This window comes from Otolemur garnettii, unplaced genomic scaffold (assembly GCF_000181295.1).
Source record: "Otolemur garnettii isolate 467f Iridium unplaced genomic scaffold, OtoGar3 scaffold00116, whole genome shotgun sequence".
Classification (NCBI taxonomy): domain Eukaryota; kingdom Metazoa; phylum Chordata; class Mammalia; order Primates; family Galagidae; genus Otolemur; species Otolemur garnettii.
In genome coordinates, this window is record NW_003852511.1 from 605,559 (window position 1) to 624,333 (window position 18,775).

The 18,775-nt window shown below is 37.8% G+C and overlaps 1 protein-coding gene across 1 annotated transcript in view; it reads right to left on the reverse strand.

Annotated features, from left to right (window-relative positions):
- Positions 1-4,383: 4,383 nt before the first annotated feature.
- Positions 4,384-18,775, reverse strand: part of EGLN1 (egl-9 family hypoxia inducible factor 1) — a 55,751-nt gene continuing 41,359 nt past the window's right edge. Inside the window, exons 2-5 of the mRNA XM_003797426.3 lie at positions 12,468-12,587; positions 8,912-9,048; positions 6,385-6,452; positions 4,384-4,944 (exon numbers count right to left, since the gene is read on the reverse strand). Of these exons, the coding sequence (XP_003797474.1) occupies positions 4,880-4,944; positions 6,385-6,452; positions 8,912-9,048; positions 12,468-12,587 (390 nt within the window). The 3' untranslated portion in view covers positions 4,384-4,879. The remainder of the gene's footprint in view (positions 4,945-6,384; positions 6,453-8,911; positions 9,049-12,467; positions 12,588-18,775) is intronic.

Consider the following 18,775-nt stretch of genomic DNA (forward strand, 5'->3'; position numbering starts at 1 on the left):
AAAAAAAAAAAAAAAAAAAGAGTAGTAAGAATGGCTTTAGATCTTTCAACATCTACACACTGGAACCTAGAATTAGTGAGACAATGTTTTCAAATTTCTGAGGAAAATTATTTACAGACTAGAATTCTATACTGTTACCAATTAAGTGTAATGATAAAGACATTCATCTCAGGAAATTTACCACCGACACACTTTTGCAGAAGTATTGGAAGGAGCATTCCAACCAAACAGAACTGTCTCCAACACTGAGAATGGTGAGGGGGAAATCTCTAGATTAAAGGTGAGGGGAGATCCAAGGAAGATGGTGCATGCCAGGTGGAAAGGGAAACCAGTCTAGACTGGTACAGGTTAGAAGCCACAGAGAACCAATAAAAAAATCAAGACATGAAGGGGCAGAGTAGGTTGTGGGAGAAAGTAAGTCATTGTGGTTTCCTGCATATCTCAGCTTCGAATAGCACAGTCCTAAGAGACGCATGATCAACCTGATCGCACAACAGAATCACGTAAGGACGATCAGGGAAGGTGGAGGATGTTGCAAAGAGACTGATGTTCTCATCTTCCACATAGTGAAGTTAGTAGATAATGCCTTAACACTGGAAAATCGAGATGTAGCGATGTGATCAGGTTATCCAGAGACTCATTTAGAAGAGCTGAAACTTGCTTTCTCAGGGGAAGAATGTGAGAGAGTACTATTTTTTCTACCAACCCTCATAGAGTAAGTTGATTTAACTACTTCAACAAAATTAAACAAGAAAAACCCATGTTAAAACTATGGCTTTCTACCAGAAGTGAGCTATGCGACTGCGAGCAACTCACTTGTCTAATCCTGGTTTAATTTTAAATGGAGATAAAATTTACTCTACTTTCTATGTCAAAAGAAAAAAGTGTAAAGGTATTTTGTAGAACACCATAGGAATATACTAATCTTAGCAGAAAAAGTCCTATTCTCAATGAAGGGACTTTACCCTATTAACTCTTTGACCTTGATAACATCTTGTTCAGGGCAAAAATTATCAATAATATTTGATAATTAGTGAATAGTCTTTATAAAAAGAGTTTTAGCTTCCTGCAGCTGTTCAGGCTATCCCTTGGCTGTGTTCTATTTATAAAACTATTTATAGTTCATGAGGCGATGCCCTTTATACATCTCAATGGTCCAATGGTACATCCTAGAGTATTACCATATTTCAGATAAAATTTACTTGCTGGTGATCATGAAAAGAATCTGCATTAAAACCAAAAACAAAATCTGGAGGATGAAGTCATGTCCTTAGAAGTCAAAAAAATTATCCTTAAAGAAATGGAGACTAGATATTTACTTCTGAATGTTTATAAACTAATTGAAAAAAATCTAACGACTACTGTTTAATATATATTATATATATCACTGCAGTCCATACCCCAAATACAGCTCTTTCTTATACCATATGCACTTAGGGAAATAATCTGACAAAGTGTGTTGTACTTGTGATTTAACTTAAATCTAAGCTATAAAACTAAATACCTGTCATTGATTAGAAAAATTAACACTTGCTTCCGAATGATTAACATTTACAACTGATAAAACTGTTAGCTATTCAAACTTGTTAACCCAGTCTTCTCTCCCTACAATTATGTTAGCATCTAATTGGTTAAAGGAGAGGGACACTACTCATTGAACACGTTCTAAGCCCTGTTAGTACTTTGCATACTATATTTTATTTAGGTCTCATAAAATTCTTATAAGTTTGAAGATATGGTACTTGTTTTCGTATAAAAAGGGCTCAAAAGGTCACTTAAGTGATTGAGCCCAAATCAGAGATTTGTTAATTCTGTGTTCTTCTGATTACCCCCACAGAATTTAATTAGTCTTCACCTCAAACTCAGTTACCCTCTCCTTCAATCCACCCAGCTATATTTCAGTGCAATTCCCCAAATGCCCTACATTAGGCAGGGAAATAACAAAAACAACACACTAAAAAATTGTTTACATAAGAGATATGTGAACATATATTTTGATCTCACATTATAAAAGCTCTTACATTTTAATGTGTGATCACACAAATTAAGCTGTCTTGCACATACACAATAGAACACCTATGACAATTACAAATACCTAATGCCCCCTCTTTGGCAGGAGAGGAGCGATACAGACATGCTCAATAGCTATGAATGTTAAAACAATGTTAAAAATCCTATTAAAAAGGTAAGAATTCAAATGTTAAGAATCCAAACAGAGCGCATGGATCCCAAAGACAGTCCAATTACCCCCAGGAAGTTTCTAAAATTGTTGGACTCCTATGTTTTCTGTTTTCTTTCTCTCATTATTTATGAAAATTAATGCCAAATGTTCTGGACCAAATCAAAGATGTGTGACAGAAAAAGCACATTATCTGATGAAAAAACTGGAAAGCTTATGTATGATAAGGGATTAAAAAACAAGACAGAAGGAAATAACCATAATTTTTTTTGAGAACATTTTATACATCTTTTAATTAGATTAGCTTTACAAGCAACTTAAGAGCTCTTTCATAATGAAACACCACTTTTCAAACTACATGACTTTATAGTCTATCTGTATATGCATCCTGAAATGCTTTGTCTGCTATTGATAAAGATCTGTGTTTTATAGCTGGTTAATGTGTTGTATAAAAACAGCATTATGGAGCTTTATCTTTAACCAGATTAAACACATACAGGCCACAAATAGTTGTAAATTTTGTTTTAAATAGAGTCCTGCTTGGTGACAAGTTAATGATGCCACTAGCATGAAATAAACAGATTTTAAATGGATATTAAAGAAATGGCTATCCTGATTTCTTGATCTTTCACAATGATTTCCAGAAACGTATATAAACTTTTCCAAAAAAAATACACAAGTTTTAAGACCGATCTGGCAAGCATAACCCACAAACAGTAGAATCTGATACTTTGTACAATAGTAGAGGTACACATTTGAATGACAACAGGGGCTCCCAAATTTAAAGGCTGTCGCTGTATATCTTGACAATCAAACAAACCTCCCACCAACATAAGACAATTTCTGCTAACACTAAAAACGACAGTGCTTTTGAGTTGTGGCCTAATGCTATGCACCATACTGTAGACCAGAGGGCAAAGACAATTTGCACTCCCAAGCTGGATTGACAGAGGCACTTGCTGTAGAGATGTTTTGTTACCATCTGGAGTGAAAGAGAGGAAACGGAACAAAACTGAATATGGGAGAGGAAAAACAACAATAAACTATCATGTTCTCCTGTAATTTCTGTTAAGTGAGATCATAATACTGGATATTTTAATCCCACCCTACGTTCACACTGTCATTTTCACTAAGCAATTTTTTTTCATGTTTTACATGAACGATAGCAATCTTTTAATAAAAATTACTGAGCTTTCCATAGAAAAGGCCTCTAATTGAATACAAACTATACAGATGCTAAAAATGTCTTAAAGTTGAAATATACAGAAAATTTCTGTATACTCACATGTTGGCAAGGAAGATCAAGGACAGAGACAGAAAACCTACGTGGGCAAAGACTTACACCCTTAACTCATGCAAAATATGGGTACACCCTTTGGGCTTTGCTAAAGAACCCAGGAAAGCGAAGGCTAAGACTTCCATCCTAATTCGTTCTTTAAATACAGAAGTCTGGTAGGCCTTGTGTGATTTTGTAATATTCCCTCTCTCTGTCTAAAAAGTAAACAAGAAAAACCATGAAACATAAAAATAAAATGATCTGGTTTTGCGCTCCCCCCCCCCCCCGCCCCAGCTAAATCTTTCAGTCCTGGTAAGAAGGCTGATACTGCATTTGGGGAATGCCTCAACAGCTGTCTGCAGAGTCAATGAACATCAAGTCTATAACAACACCTGTTGGCTCAATGCGTACATAACCTCCCCGATAACGTTTCAAGAGAAACGGTTGTGATCTCCAGACCAAATGGATCATAGTATTAGGAAGAAAACATAATGCCAGGTTTGGAAATACAATCAGTTTGAGGAGAAGCAAAAGGTTAGAAATGGGACATTACTGTCTACATCTATAGGATAAACCTGAAAGCTTAAAAAAGCCCTTTTATCTTAGGAACTTGAAGTTGAGGATAACCTCAAGTTTATTTAGTGCCAGTCACTTCAGTTTTTAAAAAATTCAACTTAAAAAAGAAACCCTTCTTACTGTGTATATTTTCTTGTAAAACATGAACTAACGTTATTGATAGTAAATGGTGGTGACTACTTTACTGTTAGGTTCATTGCTAACAATGTGAAAGACAGCAGCAATTTCTAAGAGTTCAAATTAGTGTCAGACAGGACTACAAAACATACTTATTTCTCAGATGGAATTAAAGTGCTCCTTTTCTTAAGTAAAAAGAAAATTAATCATCAGTCACTGGCAACAATCATAATTAAGGTCTTTTAGGGCAAAATTTAATAGTATGAAGAAGTTTACAAAAATAGATTGATGTTATTTTGAGAAATAATACTGTAATTTTTTCTCAATTCAGTTTTGATAAATTGTACCTAATCATAGAAAAAATTATCCCAAATTCAAACTTGATATAAAAAAGGGAGAGATGAAATGAACTCAGCTAGATGACAGATCTGGCAAAATATGAGAATGAAAAAAATTCTACATAGGGCACTTATTTCATGTCCAGATGTAAAAACCATTTTCATTTGATAGCTTATCTTCTTCCCATAAGCAGTCACAGATTTGGAGTAGATCATGCAGTATAAACTCATAACAGTCAAAATCTTCTGTTCGATGCAACACAAAAAAGTTCTTTGTTTCCTTATTAAAATGTCAACTGGTGGTCTATTTTTCTTTATCCCATTTATTCACAAGTTAACAAACAGCATCAACAATTATTGAAGATGAAGTAGGATATTGCTGGATCAAAGGCTCTATAAGACGTCTTTACTGATCGAATCAGAAGGTTTATTAAGTTCAACCCTCACACCTTTTTCACCTGCAAGGTAAAAAAAAAAAAAAAAAAAGTTGTTTTCATTCATTCATTAAGCACCAGTGAGCTTCTGTTCAATTCCTAAACAATATGGACAATATTTCAATTTTGCAAACACCATCTGAAAACTATCGCCCTTACACATTATTTTTTTTTTTTTTAAGACAGAGCCTCAAGCTGTTGCCCTGGGTAGAGTGCCATGGCATCACAGCTCACAACAACCTCCAATTCCTAGGTTTAAGCAATTCTCCAGTCTCTGCCTTCCAAGTAGCTGGGACTACAGGTGCCCACCACAACGCCTGGCTATTTTTTTTGGTTGCAGCTGTCATTGTTGTTTGGTGGGCCCAGGCTGGATTTGAACCTGCCAGCTCAGGTGTATTTGGCTGGCGCTTTAGCTGCTTGAGCCACTGGTGCCAAGCCACCCTTACACTTCCAAACACTACCCTCAGAGTTCTAGTATGACATGTTACTTTGAACTAGTAAAACTTCAACGGTAACTATTCTCTGCACAGAGATAATGATTCTGTTTCCTTTTTATTTTAAAAACAATTTGGATTACTTTACATCAGTAGAATGCTCAGCATCACTGAAAGCATACTAGTAGGCTTCTGCCACAAACAGTGGCTTTTAAATACAAAGAAAATGCATGAGCACTCATTTTTTATACTTTTATAAAAGGATGAAATGGGGAAAAAAAGGGGGGGTGACATGGGATTATCAGTGGCTCCAGTCAATACAACTAAGCAGTAAGGTGAACACTGAGCAGACTTTTGGAAATGTAAGGTAGGATTTAAGGAAAGTCAGGTAAATGGTCCATCAGGCGGGAAACTCAGACCCAGTGCTCTAAGAGAGACCATCTGCAGGTGGGCTGGGCAGGGGAAAACTAGGAGAATGAAGGATCTTCAGGTTGAATACAAGAGTGCTCACCTACGCACACCATCAACAGATACAGAATCTACATGCCCGACTCATTTACTGATTTTGGCATTTCAATTCATCTCCTTTGTATTGATTTTCTTCATGTCCACATTCAACATGGAAGACTTGGAGTACTGTTCAGAGCATGTACATTTGACAAGGAAAAGAATTAACTTCCTTCTAAGAAGAGAATGAGAGGAAGCCAGATGGCTGTTACCTAAAGTAGCCCAGGATTAAAAAGGATAATCACAGAAAATTCAGTTTGTTACCTGAATGATTTACTCAGATGGCTTTGCCTCAAACTTTTCTAATCTTTGATCAATTTTGTTGGTTAAAGATAAAAATGAAGATAAGTGTACTACCACGTGTCCTTTGTAAAAAAAAAAGGGGGGGGGTGGAATTAAAGAATATCACAAAAACAAGGAGAAAGTATCCATGGTGTTAACAATGACTACGCTAGAGTGTTTGGAAAGCACCACCTGATGGCAGGGTACTTCTGTTCCGTATACCCTGGCCCCAAATGTTTACCTGTTAGGTATTTTACTTTAGCTCGTGCTCTCTCATCTGCATCAAAATACCAAACAGTTATTGCGTACCTAAAAGAAAATTTAGAATAGGGTAAGAATGATCACACTGGGGGGAAGTGGTATGCTGTTGCAATGGTATATTAAAATTCATAATGCCAAAAATATCCCTAAATAGGAATGACAGCAAAGGACAAATGAGTATCATACAACTCACTTATCCAGCAACCTCAATGCTGAGAACCTGGAGAGGCTAAAATTGATGTCATGAAGTTGGTGCATTTTTATTACTTTCTTAACACTTACTCCACCTACTTGACTATCTTTTTTGCAAGCCCACTGCAGATAATAGAGACAGATAATAGAGACAATAAAAGTGTAAAAAAATGGCTTTTATAGAAAAAGCACATTATCAATAGCAAAAATACTAAAAGAAGAGCAGAGAAACAGATAAAAGTGCTCAAGGCATAGCAGCCTGGGCCCTTTAGTGCAGGGCGGCCAACAGTCTCAGCAGCCTCTGAGGATATCACTGTTTTATAAGCAAAGAGTCGTGGATATTACAATTATAACTTTGAGTCATCAAGACAAATTACACTTAGAATCTTTTAGGATTTTTATCAAAACAATACTGTGATGTTTAAAAGATAGCTAAGCTTTGTTTTATTTCACTTATCTGGAATATCTCCTTCCCCAAATGAAAGTGGCATCTCCTATTTGTTAAGTACATAGTTGTATCTTCTGATGTGAACAACAGGAAGGACAACATACTACAAATCACCAATTCCTTAGCAGAATACAGCAATTAGTTAAAATGTCTTGTGGTCATGTAGGGAAAAGAACACTAATCAAACATAGAGCCAGTAAATGTGACACAACTAAATCAGGTAACGTATCTGAGGCAGAGTCAAATGCAGAGCAGGGTCAGAGCTGGGAGTTTGGGCAGCCGAGAGACAGAGCTACACAGAACCCTCAGCTGACAGCCGACAGCCTCCTCATTTCCACACTCTGCTACCCAGCTTTCCTACTGTGTTGTAGTGTCTTCTCTTTTTTTGAGTGGCCTTGGTAATAGGACAAGGGGCTAAGATATATGATTTGCATGTCTTTTGCCCATGCCCCAAACTTTTAGTTACACAGCAACCAGAGTCCTAACATCTGGATCAGCTCCCTCTACAGCCCCTTGTTCTCACCTGACAACTGTGAACTACCAAATGTCCTTCTCACTTTCCAGCCTCATCTCCTGTTGACTTCTTTCAAGAATCCTTTTCTCCATACCACTTTAGCCATCCAAGAGTACTGCTGCGCTCCTGCCTCCTGGGTCCCCTCACCCACCCACCCCCGCCCCCCGGCATGTGCCCCTCCTCCATCTAGCTTCTACGGAACCCTCCCTCCACACCGGCTGACATTTACTTACTGCCCCCAAGTACTGTATCTGTTATTTCTTCATCTGTAAGGATATGACCAAGCCAAACTCAAGATTGCATAAAAAGAAGGTCTACGGGGTCAGTAGACATTTACAGAGGCAGCAGGGGAGAGGACTGCACCTGGGATGCAGAGCAGATGTGACCAGCCATCCCCTGGTCTCCACTGGGGACTTTATGCTCTCTGGCCATAAACTGTTTAGGCTGCAACTCACTATGTGAATTAGGGAGAAGGCAACACAGCCAAGAAAGAAAGGGGAGAAAGGGAGAGCCGGCAGCAGCGCCTCCATTACTAATGTCAGCTCTCAGGTACACTATTGCCCCTGCAGGCACCTTGTGGCATCTGCTAGGCCAGACAGCAATGAATGCCAGCATCTCCCTATCAGGAAGTTCACAGTTCTTTCTATGAAGAAAAATAGCTGCAGTATTTTAAAAACTGTACTGTTTTGTACCAATATTTACTGCCAGAACTCTTATTTTAACATTCTTAATATTTTAACTGAGACATGACAAATAGTTAAAAAAGAAAAGCATTTAAAAGAATGTGCTTAAGACATTGAGAAATCCAAACCTTACAGAAAAGAGTAAAATAAAATAGATACTTATTATTGTTAAAGCTAGAGGGTTATTTTTCTAACATTAACTCCCACACATGGCAACCTGTTTTCGACTTTATTTTTGCTCTCGTAACCTCTGGTTACCTCTTCTCTTTTCTCTCTCACCATCTTTTAAAAACCCTTCCCTTTTCCTTCTTTAATCTTTTTCTCTCCCAAGTGAAATACTTTCACAACATTAAAGAATGGATAGTAGGCTAGAAACGGAGCGAGCAGGAAGACAGGGCTAGAAGGATGGGAGAGCCTGTGCTTTCTTTCCTTACCCCAAATACAAAGTGGCCAGCAAAGAAAGACACATTTAGTACTCACTGAATAAATCTCATACAATCATTCAAATCAAAATGTCTACAACAAATCTTATACAGTTATTCAAACTAAAAGGCCTGTGAAGTGTACTTGGAGAGCAGGAAAACACTCATTAGAAAGCTTTCAAGTTTATCATACTGATCCCCTCCCCGTCCTACCATACTCAATTTTTTCTTAAAAGGAAAAATACTACCTTGTAGCATATGCTGGTTGTACTTCATGAGGGTTGCGACGATCAGACCAGAAAAACAGTAGTCTATCAAACTTGGGTTCAATGTCAGCAAACTGGGCTTTGCCTTCTGGAAAAATTCGTAGTATACCTCCACTTACCTAGAAAAAGAGCCAAAATACGTAAGTAGAATAACCAAAAATGCTGCAAGATTAAATTTAGAAGGGGGGAAAAAGACTATTTCAATAAACTGAGATTTTTAATTGAATATTCATGAATACATCTTGATTAAAGTATTAAGATGAACCGACATTTTAAGTGTATCATTGATGCAAGGAAACACTCTTGTTTTATGGATTTTTACAAATACTTGATGAAACAGATGAATACTGACCGAATTTGAAAGTTTTGAAAACTAGTAAACATTTATGTATGCTACTGATTTTCCTTAACCTACACTTAAAATGGATACATTTCAAATCTTCTTGATTAAATTATTATAAATGGCTTAATATACCAAATAAGTTTATTGTATTTTAAAGTTCAACATATGCTTAATAGGACAGTCACATTCTAACGTAAAGAATTCAATATATCCGTTGAAAGTATCGTTTACTATTGTCACTGTCATCTTCACCATCGTCCTCACCATTAGCAGGCATGTGGTCACTATTAGAGCAAGCAAATACTCATTGTATGGGTAGCTCTCGCTCTCCAAACTGGGCCTGACACACGAAGACTGCCTGCTTCATGAAGCTTGATTCCATCCATAAAGGATTCTTAGTATTTACTTAAATATATCATCCTCAGTTCAGGATTTAATGGATTCATCTACTCATTCTAATACTGACTAGGCATCTACTGCACTTGGAAGTGGGGTAGGGAATAATGCAGACACACCTTGTCGTTGTGGTATTTACAGTCTGGGAAAGATAAAAGCTAGGCAAAACTCAACCAACCAAGCAGCTTTTACCCCTGAATAACTACACTCCTAAGAAAGTAGATTCTTAAAACAGAAACTTGAATACCTGATCAAGACACCATGGGGTTTGAATCTGTTCCCAGAATCTACGGTTAGAAAAAATGTTTATCAGGCTCATCCACAGGTAAGTTAAATTCTAGCTACTTGGTACCCTTTCCCATCTTCCTCGGGTTCCAGTGGTGTTCAGAGTGATTCCTTGGGCAATCATGCAAACATCTATGACCTCCAGAGGACTGAGGGGTGGGGATAATGGGAGGTTCCCTGACAGGTACAATGTGCTCCGGTGGGGGTGCACTGAAGGCCCGGACTTCACCACAATGCGATATATCAATGTAGCAAAACTGTACTTGCACCCCATGAATATACACAAATAAAAAAATAACCTCCAGGCTGTGACTGAGAACATGTCTTCTTTTTTCCTGCCCCTTTGCCTTTGACTGGATTCACCAGGACTGTCACAGGTAATATGCTGAAAATGTTCAAAGAGAAATGGCTAGTTGACCCTTCCACTCTTGCTCTGGAAAACTTTCCCTGACCTCTTAACTAGGTGGTCCTCCTATGTGCTCCCAACAGCAATCTGTCCTGACACTTGCCACAACTAACCGTAATTGTCTGTGTTGTCCAACAGATCTAAAGCCCTACCAGGTCTAGCTCCATTTCTGCTATATCCCCAGCACCCAGAACAATGGAGCACGTATTCTGGCACACTGCACGTATTCAGTGCCACCATGCAATGGCCAAGTTTTCTATTCCACATGAAAACACTAGGAACTTTTCTCTGCTTATGTCCTCATCTAAAACATATATTTTAAAAAAATAAAAATGAAACCTATGTATTAATGACCTTAGATAGGTCATTTACAAATTATAATGACATCGGCCTAGGAAAAGCCTAACACAATCTAAAAGTTAGCAGCTGATCATAATTCTAGCTTTCCAGATATTACAAAATCTGACAAAAAGTCAGTTTTTAAGTTTTAACTAAAGTCACATCAATCTGTTTTGTGCCTTGGGCTCAAGATGAATTACCAAATTTACTTCTCTATTTCAAGCTTTGAAATCTGTAACAGAAAAAGCCATGCTTGTTGACATAATGCTTCAATATCTACTTAGCAGTTATCTTACTCCATTTTGAACTTGGACTAGACAGTCTAGAAAGATTACTGGAGCACTGTGCGCATATTCTAAATTCAAAGCACTTTTTAGGGTAGGATCAGGTTTTTGTACATTGTAGAGTTGGGAGGTTTCCAGTTTGTTTGCGGGGAGGAGGAAAAAATGGTGTTTTAAAGTTTATTATCATTTAAAAAGAAAGTTACGTCAGCTACAATGGTGTGTTCACTTTCCGAAAATCTACTGAGCTATATATACACTGTTCACTTTGCTACTTGAATGTTATACTTAAGATTTTTTAAAATCAACCCCCAAATCAGTCTGCACAGCCATCAATGAAACTCAGGCTAATATTAAGGGAATATATATTTAAGACAAAAGAGATTGAATATATTGTACATTATAACTGGTTTTACACAGTTTGTCAATATTGATAAACTCCTAGTGTTTTCATAATCAGGGAAAGATGGAATCCTGACTCTGATACTTAATTCAACAACCCAATGCCATATAACATCCCTACAACAATGCAAAGAACAGACCAGCAAATAATCTGTAACAACTGATTACAGATCATCACCCCTAAAAGCCCCTATAAAATAACTGTAGTGTTTTTATAAAAACTGTTAAAAAGAACTTTAATAAAGATCATTTTTGGTAAAAGTCAGTAAAATTTTGCATAAATGCTTCAATGTCTGAGGGTCAGTAAATCTATTAGTACTTTTTATTCAGCTTTATTGAGGCATAACTGATACATAAAAAATGTACACATTTAAAGTTTACAATTTGATGAGTTTGAACATATACATACACCCCTGATACCATCAATAACCAGAATTAAGACAGTAAACATATCCATCGCCTCCCAAATTTGCCTTTGTGTTTGTAGGCTTTAGGGGGAGGAGGAGGAGAACACCCAATATGAGATCTACTCTCTGAAAATTTTAAGTGCATGACACTATGTTGTTAACTACAGGTATTATGTTATAGGAGAGTATTAGTATTTGTTTCATTTTTTAAAAAGTCCACTACTTGCTGGGTATAATAGTGGGGCTTATGCCTCTACACTCTACACTTTAGCACTCTGGGAAGCCAAGATAGGAGGATCCCTTGAGCTCAGGAGAGACCAGCCTGAGCAAGGGCAAGACCCCATCTCTACTAAAAACAGAAAATGAGCAGGGTGTTGTGGCAGACGCTTATAGTCCCAGCTATTCCAGAGGCTGAGGGAGGAGGATCACTTGAACCCAGGAGCTTGAAGTTGCTATGAGCTAGGACTAAGTCACTACACCCTAGCCTGGGGCAGCAGAGTGAGACGGTCTCAAAAACAAAACAAAACATTCCTAATACCTGAGACTGAAACAAATTTAATAGAGAAATTTTTTAACTTTTTTATGTGGTAAAGATAGTCTCACCTATATGGAGTATAAATCTTAATACTTGTGGGAAAAAAAAACCTGTGAGAAAAAAGTGCTCAATTAAGTTGCATACCTTGGCATCCCAGTCTTTATTAAGATAATATATACATGTCACACATCTTCCATCTCCATTTGGATTATCAACATGACGTACATAACCCGTTCCGTTGCCTGGGTAACAAGCAACCATGGCCTGTAATAATAATAATGATGATTTTAATAGACCATACATAAATAAAAAAGGGAGAACAGCTTATAAATCAGATCACTGATTTTTGCCTGATCCTGACTTACATTTAAGTTCTTCTAACAGAAATCATTCTATAGATAAGAAAAGGTAAAGCTGTTCTAAAATGTTTATCAACAGGGTAGGTGGGTGGTCAGTTCAAGACCTGGTAGCTTCTGCTGTGCAGTGACAGGAGGAGGCAACACTGAAGGGTCCTAGAGCAGAACCCCCAGGATCCCGTGGCCATCACAAGCCAGGTGCCCCTGCTAAAAACCCCGACATCAGGCAGATTTTAAGGCCCCTCTTTTATGATCTTTATACATATTGATAATCAAAATAAAGAGAGTTTTTTCCTGCTCCATGGGAGATTTCTTTCTTCCCTGAGGTCTCCTCATAACACCTATGTTACCACCTTAAGGTAAGCTAAGCTGTCCCAGTCAAACACCACATCTGATACTGTCTCTGAATGGTACCAATTTGATAGGCATAATTTAGAAGGTCAGCTCCACACATTATCTTACCTAACACCAGTGATTTTATAAAAAAGACTAAACAACAAATTAGCATGTGACTAACCCCTCTTCAAATCAGAAAAGAAATCATTTTTTTGCTTAGATTATAACAAGGTATGGTACAGAACACCACTGGGTGTTACCTATGAAGATGAAAAAGAGGCCCAAATCAAAAAGCACAAAATAACATACATTCTCTTGAAGCGAAGTATATAATAAGTAACTGACACTGATAAGGGTGATTTAGAAAAATAATTCTCAGGAATGATGAAAAAAAAGATATTCAAAGTTATGAGCTATTCTTGAGACCCTTCATTTCTTCATAATCAATATACCAGTATATAGTTATCAAAAAGTAATTAAATTACCATATCATTTTTAAGATAAATGACAGAAATTAATTTCAAAATTTATATTCAACTGAATAGTGGAAAAGTAACTCAATGTTTCATCTTTAAGAGACTAGAAAGCATTTTAAATCCAAACCTCTTTAAAAAAAAAAAAAAGAAAAGGAAAAAAAAAATCCTGTTTTCCCAGGTACCTTGGACTGACTGTACTTTCTCGGTAGAGCTTATGTTTAGGTAATCTTTATTGTACTTTATAATGGCCCCAAAGTGCAAGAGCAGCGATGGTGACATATTGTTGTAATTGTTCTATTTCATTATTAGTTATCATTAGTCTCTAACTGTGCCTAATTTATAAATTAAACTTTATCATAGGTATGTATATACAGGAAAAAACCACAGTATATAATTTGATACTATCCACAGTTTCAGGCATCCACCCCTCAGCAGGAAGGAGTATCCCACTGGGAAGGTATCCCCCAGATAAGAGGGAACTACCATACTATGAAATCTAGCCTAGTGAAGTAAATAGCCAACAGTGTCAGGTAATGAAAGCCATCTTCTCATAAAATTTGAAAATTAAGTCAAGAAAAGATACAGAGAACAATGGCACAATACTCTTAAATAGTGGTTGAATCTGAGTGAAGATACACATGAAGGAGTGGCAAACTGGGCAACTATCTGCAGGAAGGGTGTGGGGGGGGGGGCAGTGCAAACACAGAAAGGGCTACACAAGATGGGAAGCAGCAGCGCTCATGTGACTGGAACGGAGCAGCAAGGGCAAGTCATGACCAGAGAGGTCCTAAGTAATCAGGGCTGCAGTGCCCTGGGACAGGAAGCCAATGGAGAATTCATCAGACTAACATTTTAATAACATCACTTTTAATTCAGTATTGCATAAAAAGCAACAGGTGCAAATACCACTCACCACCTAACATTCGTTGGATATTTATTATTTGTCAAGTACTGTTCTAAGTATTAGTAATTTATGTGTGATATAAATTACTCAGCTGACACAACCATGTGAAGTAAATAGTATCAAACATTCCCATCTTAATTTAACTTAGTTAAGGAAACTAAGGTCCAGAAAAGCTAACTGGTATTCTCAAAGTCACGTGGCAGGTGAATGCAGGGAATATGGTTCCAGAACCCATGTAACTAACTACCAGACTAGTCTGCAGGAAGGAAAGAGAAAAAAGAGAAGACTAAGTGGGCTACTGCAATTTGGAGGAGAGAAACAAAAGAGGCTGAATCCAGAGTGTTATGGTTAGAAATGGGGAAGAGTCAAAGATGACTGAGGTTTTCAGCCTATGTCAATAAATGAATGAAATTACTATTAACACATGCTGAACTGGGAATACTAGGGGAAAGAGAAGTTTTAACAACATGAACTCGGTAGGGAAGGGTCAGGATAAGACAGCTATCTCAGAATAGAACAAAACTGAGGACACCAGGATTATACCCCAACATGGGATCTGTCTGTATTAGTCACTTCTAAACTGCTTTACTTAGAGCCCTAAGGTTACATGCAGATACACAGAGGTAGGGACTGCTGGGTGATAACATAAAATGAGAAGAGTCCAAATAAGCAGGCTTTACGCTCATCTTCAACTAGTGGCAGTGCTTAGCTGCTTCCTATACAGTGACTTCCAAGTGAGACTTTTTGAAAAAATAAAAGATACAATAAAAATTTAAATGGCAGTGAATGAAAATTTAATTAAATTGTGTTAAGTCTTACAATTCCTGATATAGCTCGATTACCTCTACCTAAATGTATTATTAAGAGTGGCCAATACCACTTTAGTCTAATCTATTGTTCCTTGGGTCTCTGTTGCTCTGTTTTGTGATAGAGAAACTAAAAAATGAGAAGAAAGAAGAGGGAAGGAGTACTCCACCGAGCCTATATTTAATGTGCCAACTCAATTAACTTGCTAATACCAGCCCTAGGAAAGGCAGCAGTCCATGATTATAAATGCAAAAAGGGTAACATGAAAAACATCACTGTGACCCAGCAAACTAGAAGCCTGAAAAAGAAACAATCTAATTCCCAAGTATCTAATTCTGAGATACATTCCTAATCTGCCTTCTCAGAAACACCAACTTTAAATATTTCAATTTCCTATTGAGAAAAACATATTTAAACATGAATAAAACAATTAAATACTATTTTGTCCTTTTGATATGAAAATATACATGATTGAGGATGTTCTTAAGTTAGGAAACACTATAAATTTGTTTTCCCAAGTTAAAGGAAGGAAGAGATTTGCAATACCTCTTTGGAATCTGAAGACATTTATTTCTGGCATTGGAAGGCTTCAAAATAAAGTAGAATCAGGAACTTTTTTTTCCTCCTTTTTAAACTGAATTATTTTAAAACAGCTTCAAAAGAAAGAGAACTCAAATTTGATGGGTTATGAAACTACTACTTTTACCTTGAATGGGGGAAGGAAGAGATTTACTATCTGAAAATTTATCTTATTAAGAAACATTGCCTCAGGCACACTGTACCATGCCCTTTGCAGAGGTTTTTGGCTAACGTTTACCAATTACTTACTACAGGCCAGGCATGGATTATTTCCTTTAGCTGTCACAGTAAACTTTGGTACTATTAACCTCCCTATTTCAGAGATTAGAGAACTGAACCATGGTGAGAAAAAAAACTTACCAAAGGTCACAGAAACATTAAGTGGCAGAAGCAGGATAGGAAATAAGCAATTTAGAGGAAAAATAACCTCCTTTTGTTCTCTTCCTCAATGCCTTGCTCCAGGAGGGAAAGCCTATAGTCTGTTTGATAAAACTGGTAGCCCGCACTCCTTCCTAAGTGGCTCACAGCCTGCAGCAGTGGCACACGTGTGTGCGCGACGCTCCACTCTCCCATGTAAAGATGCACAGGAAGTCCTCTTTCAATACCAGCCACAGCTTCCACTTTAATTTTATATAGACAGGACATAAAATGAAATCAGTTTCCCTATACAGTGACTAACAAAAACAAGAGTTAAGTTCCTACAGCATATTTCTGGTCACAAAACATTACCAAACTTCTGTATAAAGGCCAAAATACTTCTAATATTAAGCACTGAAATGTGAGCTATACATACATTTAAGAAAGATTAATAAAAACAAGGAAGATAATTATTTACCCAAATATTCCAATTTAGTGTTGAGGATGGCCAGAGCCCATCCTGGAAGCTGAGGGTGACAGCCCAGGATGTCAGCCCAGGATGACAGCCCAGGCCCAGCCAGGATGACATCCCAGCACAGGTTTGTTCACACCCCCCACGATCACTCAGGTTGGTGCCATGTGGACACACAAACTCACCTAAGGGCACAGCTTTAGAATGTGGAAGGAAACTGGAGCACCTGGAGAAGGTCCACACAGACAGAGGAAGAACGTGCAAATTCTACACAAACTCTGGCTCTAATCAGGAATCAATTTTTCACCTCATCAACATTATATCACAACAGCACTGAATGAAATGATGCTATTCAAAGACCTGTTAAACTACAGAAAGTATTTTCCAAGTCTACAGTTACATCTTTGAAGTCTCTTCCCCACCTACTCAGAAGCACACATACACATTACTATCACTACCTTGGGTCTATGCAGGGGTCCTCAAACTTTTTAAACAGGAGGCCAGTTCACTGTCCCTTCTGCCATTGGAGGGCTGGACTGTGGGCCCCAGGATGAGTCAGCTGCTCAGCAGGACAGGCAGTGGCAGCAAAAACACCCAGTGAGCCAGATAAATGTCCTAGGCGGGCTGCATGTGGCCCACGGGCCGTAGTTTGAGGACACCTACAAATCTAGTTCAAGTTGTTACTTACTATAAAAAGTCTAATTCTTAAAATTGCAGGTTTTAATTAACTTGCTTAGTTAAGGTAAATCTCACTTCCTAAAATATACAATTAGAAACTTTATAAAATGTATATATTTAATACACTGCATTAGTCAGCACATTAAATGGGGCTAAGAGGGAAAGGGCAATCTACATGAGTTAAATTCCTTCACAACTCAGGGGTTGTCCAATCTTTTCTTTTCTCTGACACACAATGGAAGAAGGAGCATTGTCTTAGGCCACACATTAAATATACAAACACTAATGAAAGCTAATTAGCAAAAAAATGTCTGTGCATACTTTTCATGATATCCAATACCACATGTAAGTAAAAAAAGTCTTCACAAAATCAGCATGCAGCCCACAGGCTACAGGTTGGACACCCCACTTATATATTTGCTAAGCTTTCATGCTGTGAATAATACAGCTCATCATTTAATAAGCTCAGACTTTATGTTTGGGAAGGTAAATTTTCCAAATCTACATTGGTGTAAAAATGAAACTAACACTGAAAAAAAAGATACAGCAGTAAGAAAAACTGTAGTATCTCCTGACAAAAGGCAGTACAGACAACTTAGATCAGCATTAGCTATAATTTACTCAACTAATGCCAAGCAGAACATAAAAGGAAATACTGAGAGAGTGTTATGACAGATGACAGCACCGTTGATGGAAGAAGGAGTAGTGAGCTCCGAAGTTCAAAAGAAAAACGTGAAGTTGGAAAACAGGCCATTTCAAACAGAGTGGATTAAACTAAGTTTTAAAGGTGAGAAAATACTGAACATACATGGTAACAAGGAATATTTTATTTGCTAAAGTGAAGAGTTCTTGAAAAGGGAAAAGAAAACTGAAAAGGAGTGTGGGGCCAGATTGTGATCAAACCAAAATGCCTTAGGGAGCATGACCTTATTCTACAGGTAGAGGGAAGCCTTTATTTTTCTGGGCAGGGGAGCAACATGGTTCAGAAACACATTTGGGAAAGGGGGCAGGAAAAATGATGACTCTGGGAAGAACAATCAGGACACAGCTGCACTAGACAGAGAAAAGAAATTGAAGTCTGCTATGGAGGAAGGGCTGTGGAGAGGATGGGAGAAAGAGGCAGCAGAGGAGTGGGAAGGGGAATTAACATGAGAAACATGAAAGGGCTTGGCAGGTGCTTTCACAGATAGAGCAAAGAACAAGGCTGTATCACAGAAGGGTTTAACAAGGGTTCTGTCACGGCCTTTGAGGTTTGCAGCCCATTAAAAGAAGTAGGTAACACAGGTTTGGCTGAGGTTGAGTCTGTATTTTGGACATAAAGAGTCTGTCAGGCTGGTAGGCTATCCAGGTGGAAATGTTCAAAAGGCAGCTGGGAATGAGAGTCTGGAACTCCAAGAAGAGGTCATGGCTGAAGATGCAGACATAGGAGCCATCTTCACATGGAACAGTGGAAGCTAAACGGCAAATGAGAGTCTGGAACTCCAAGA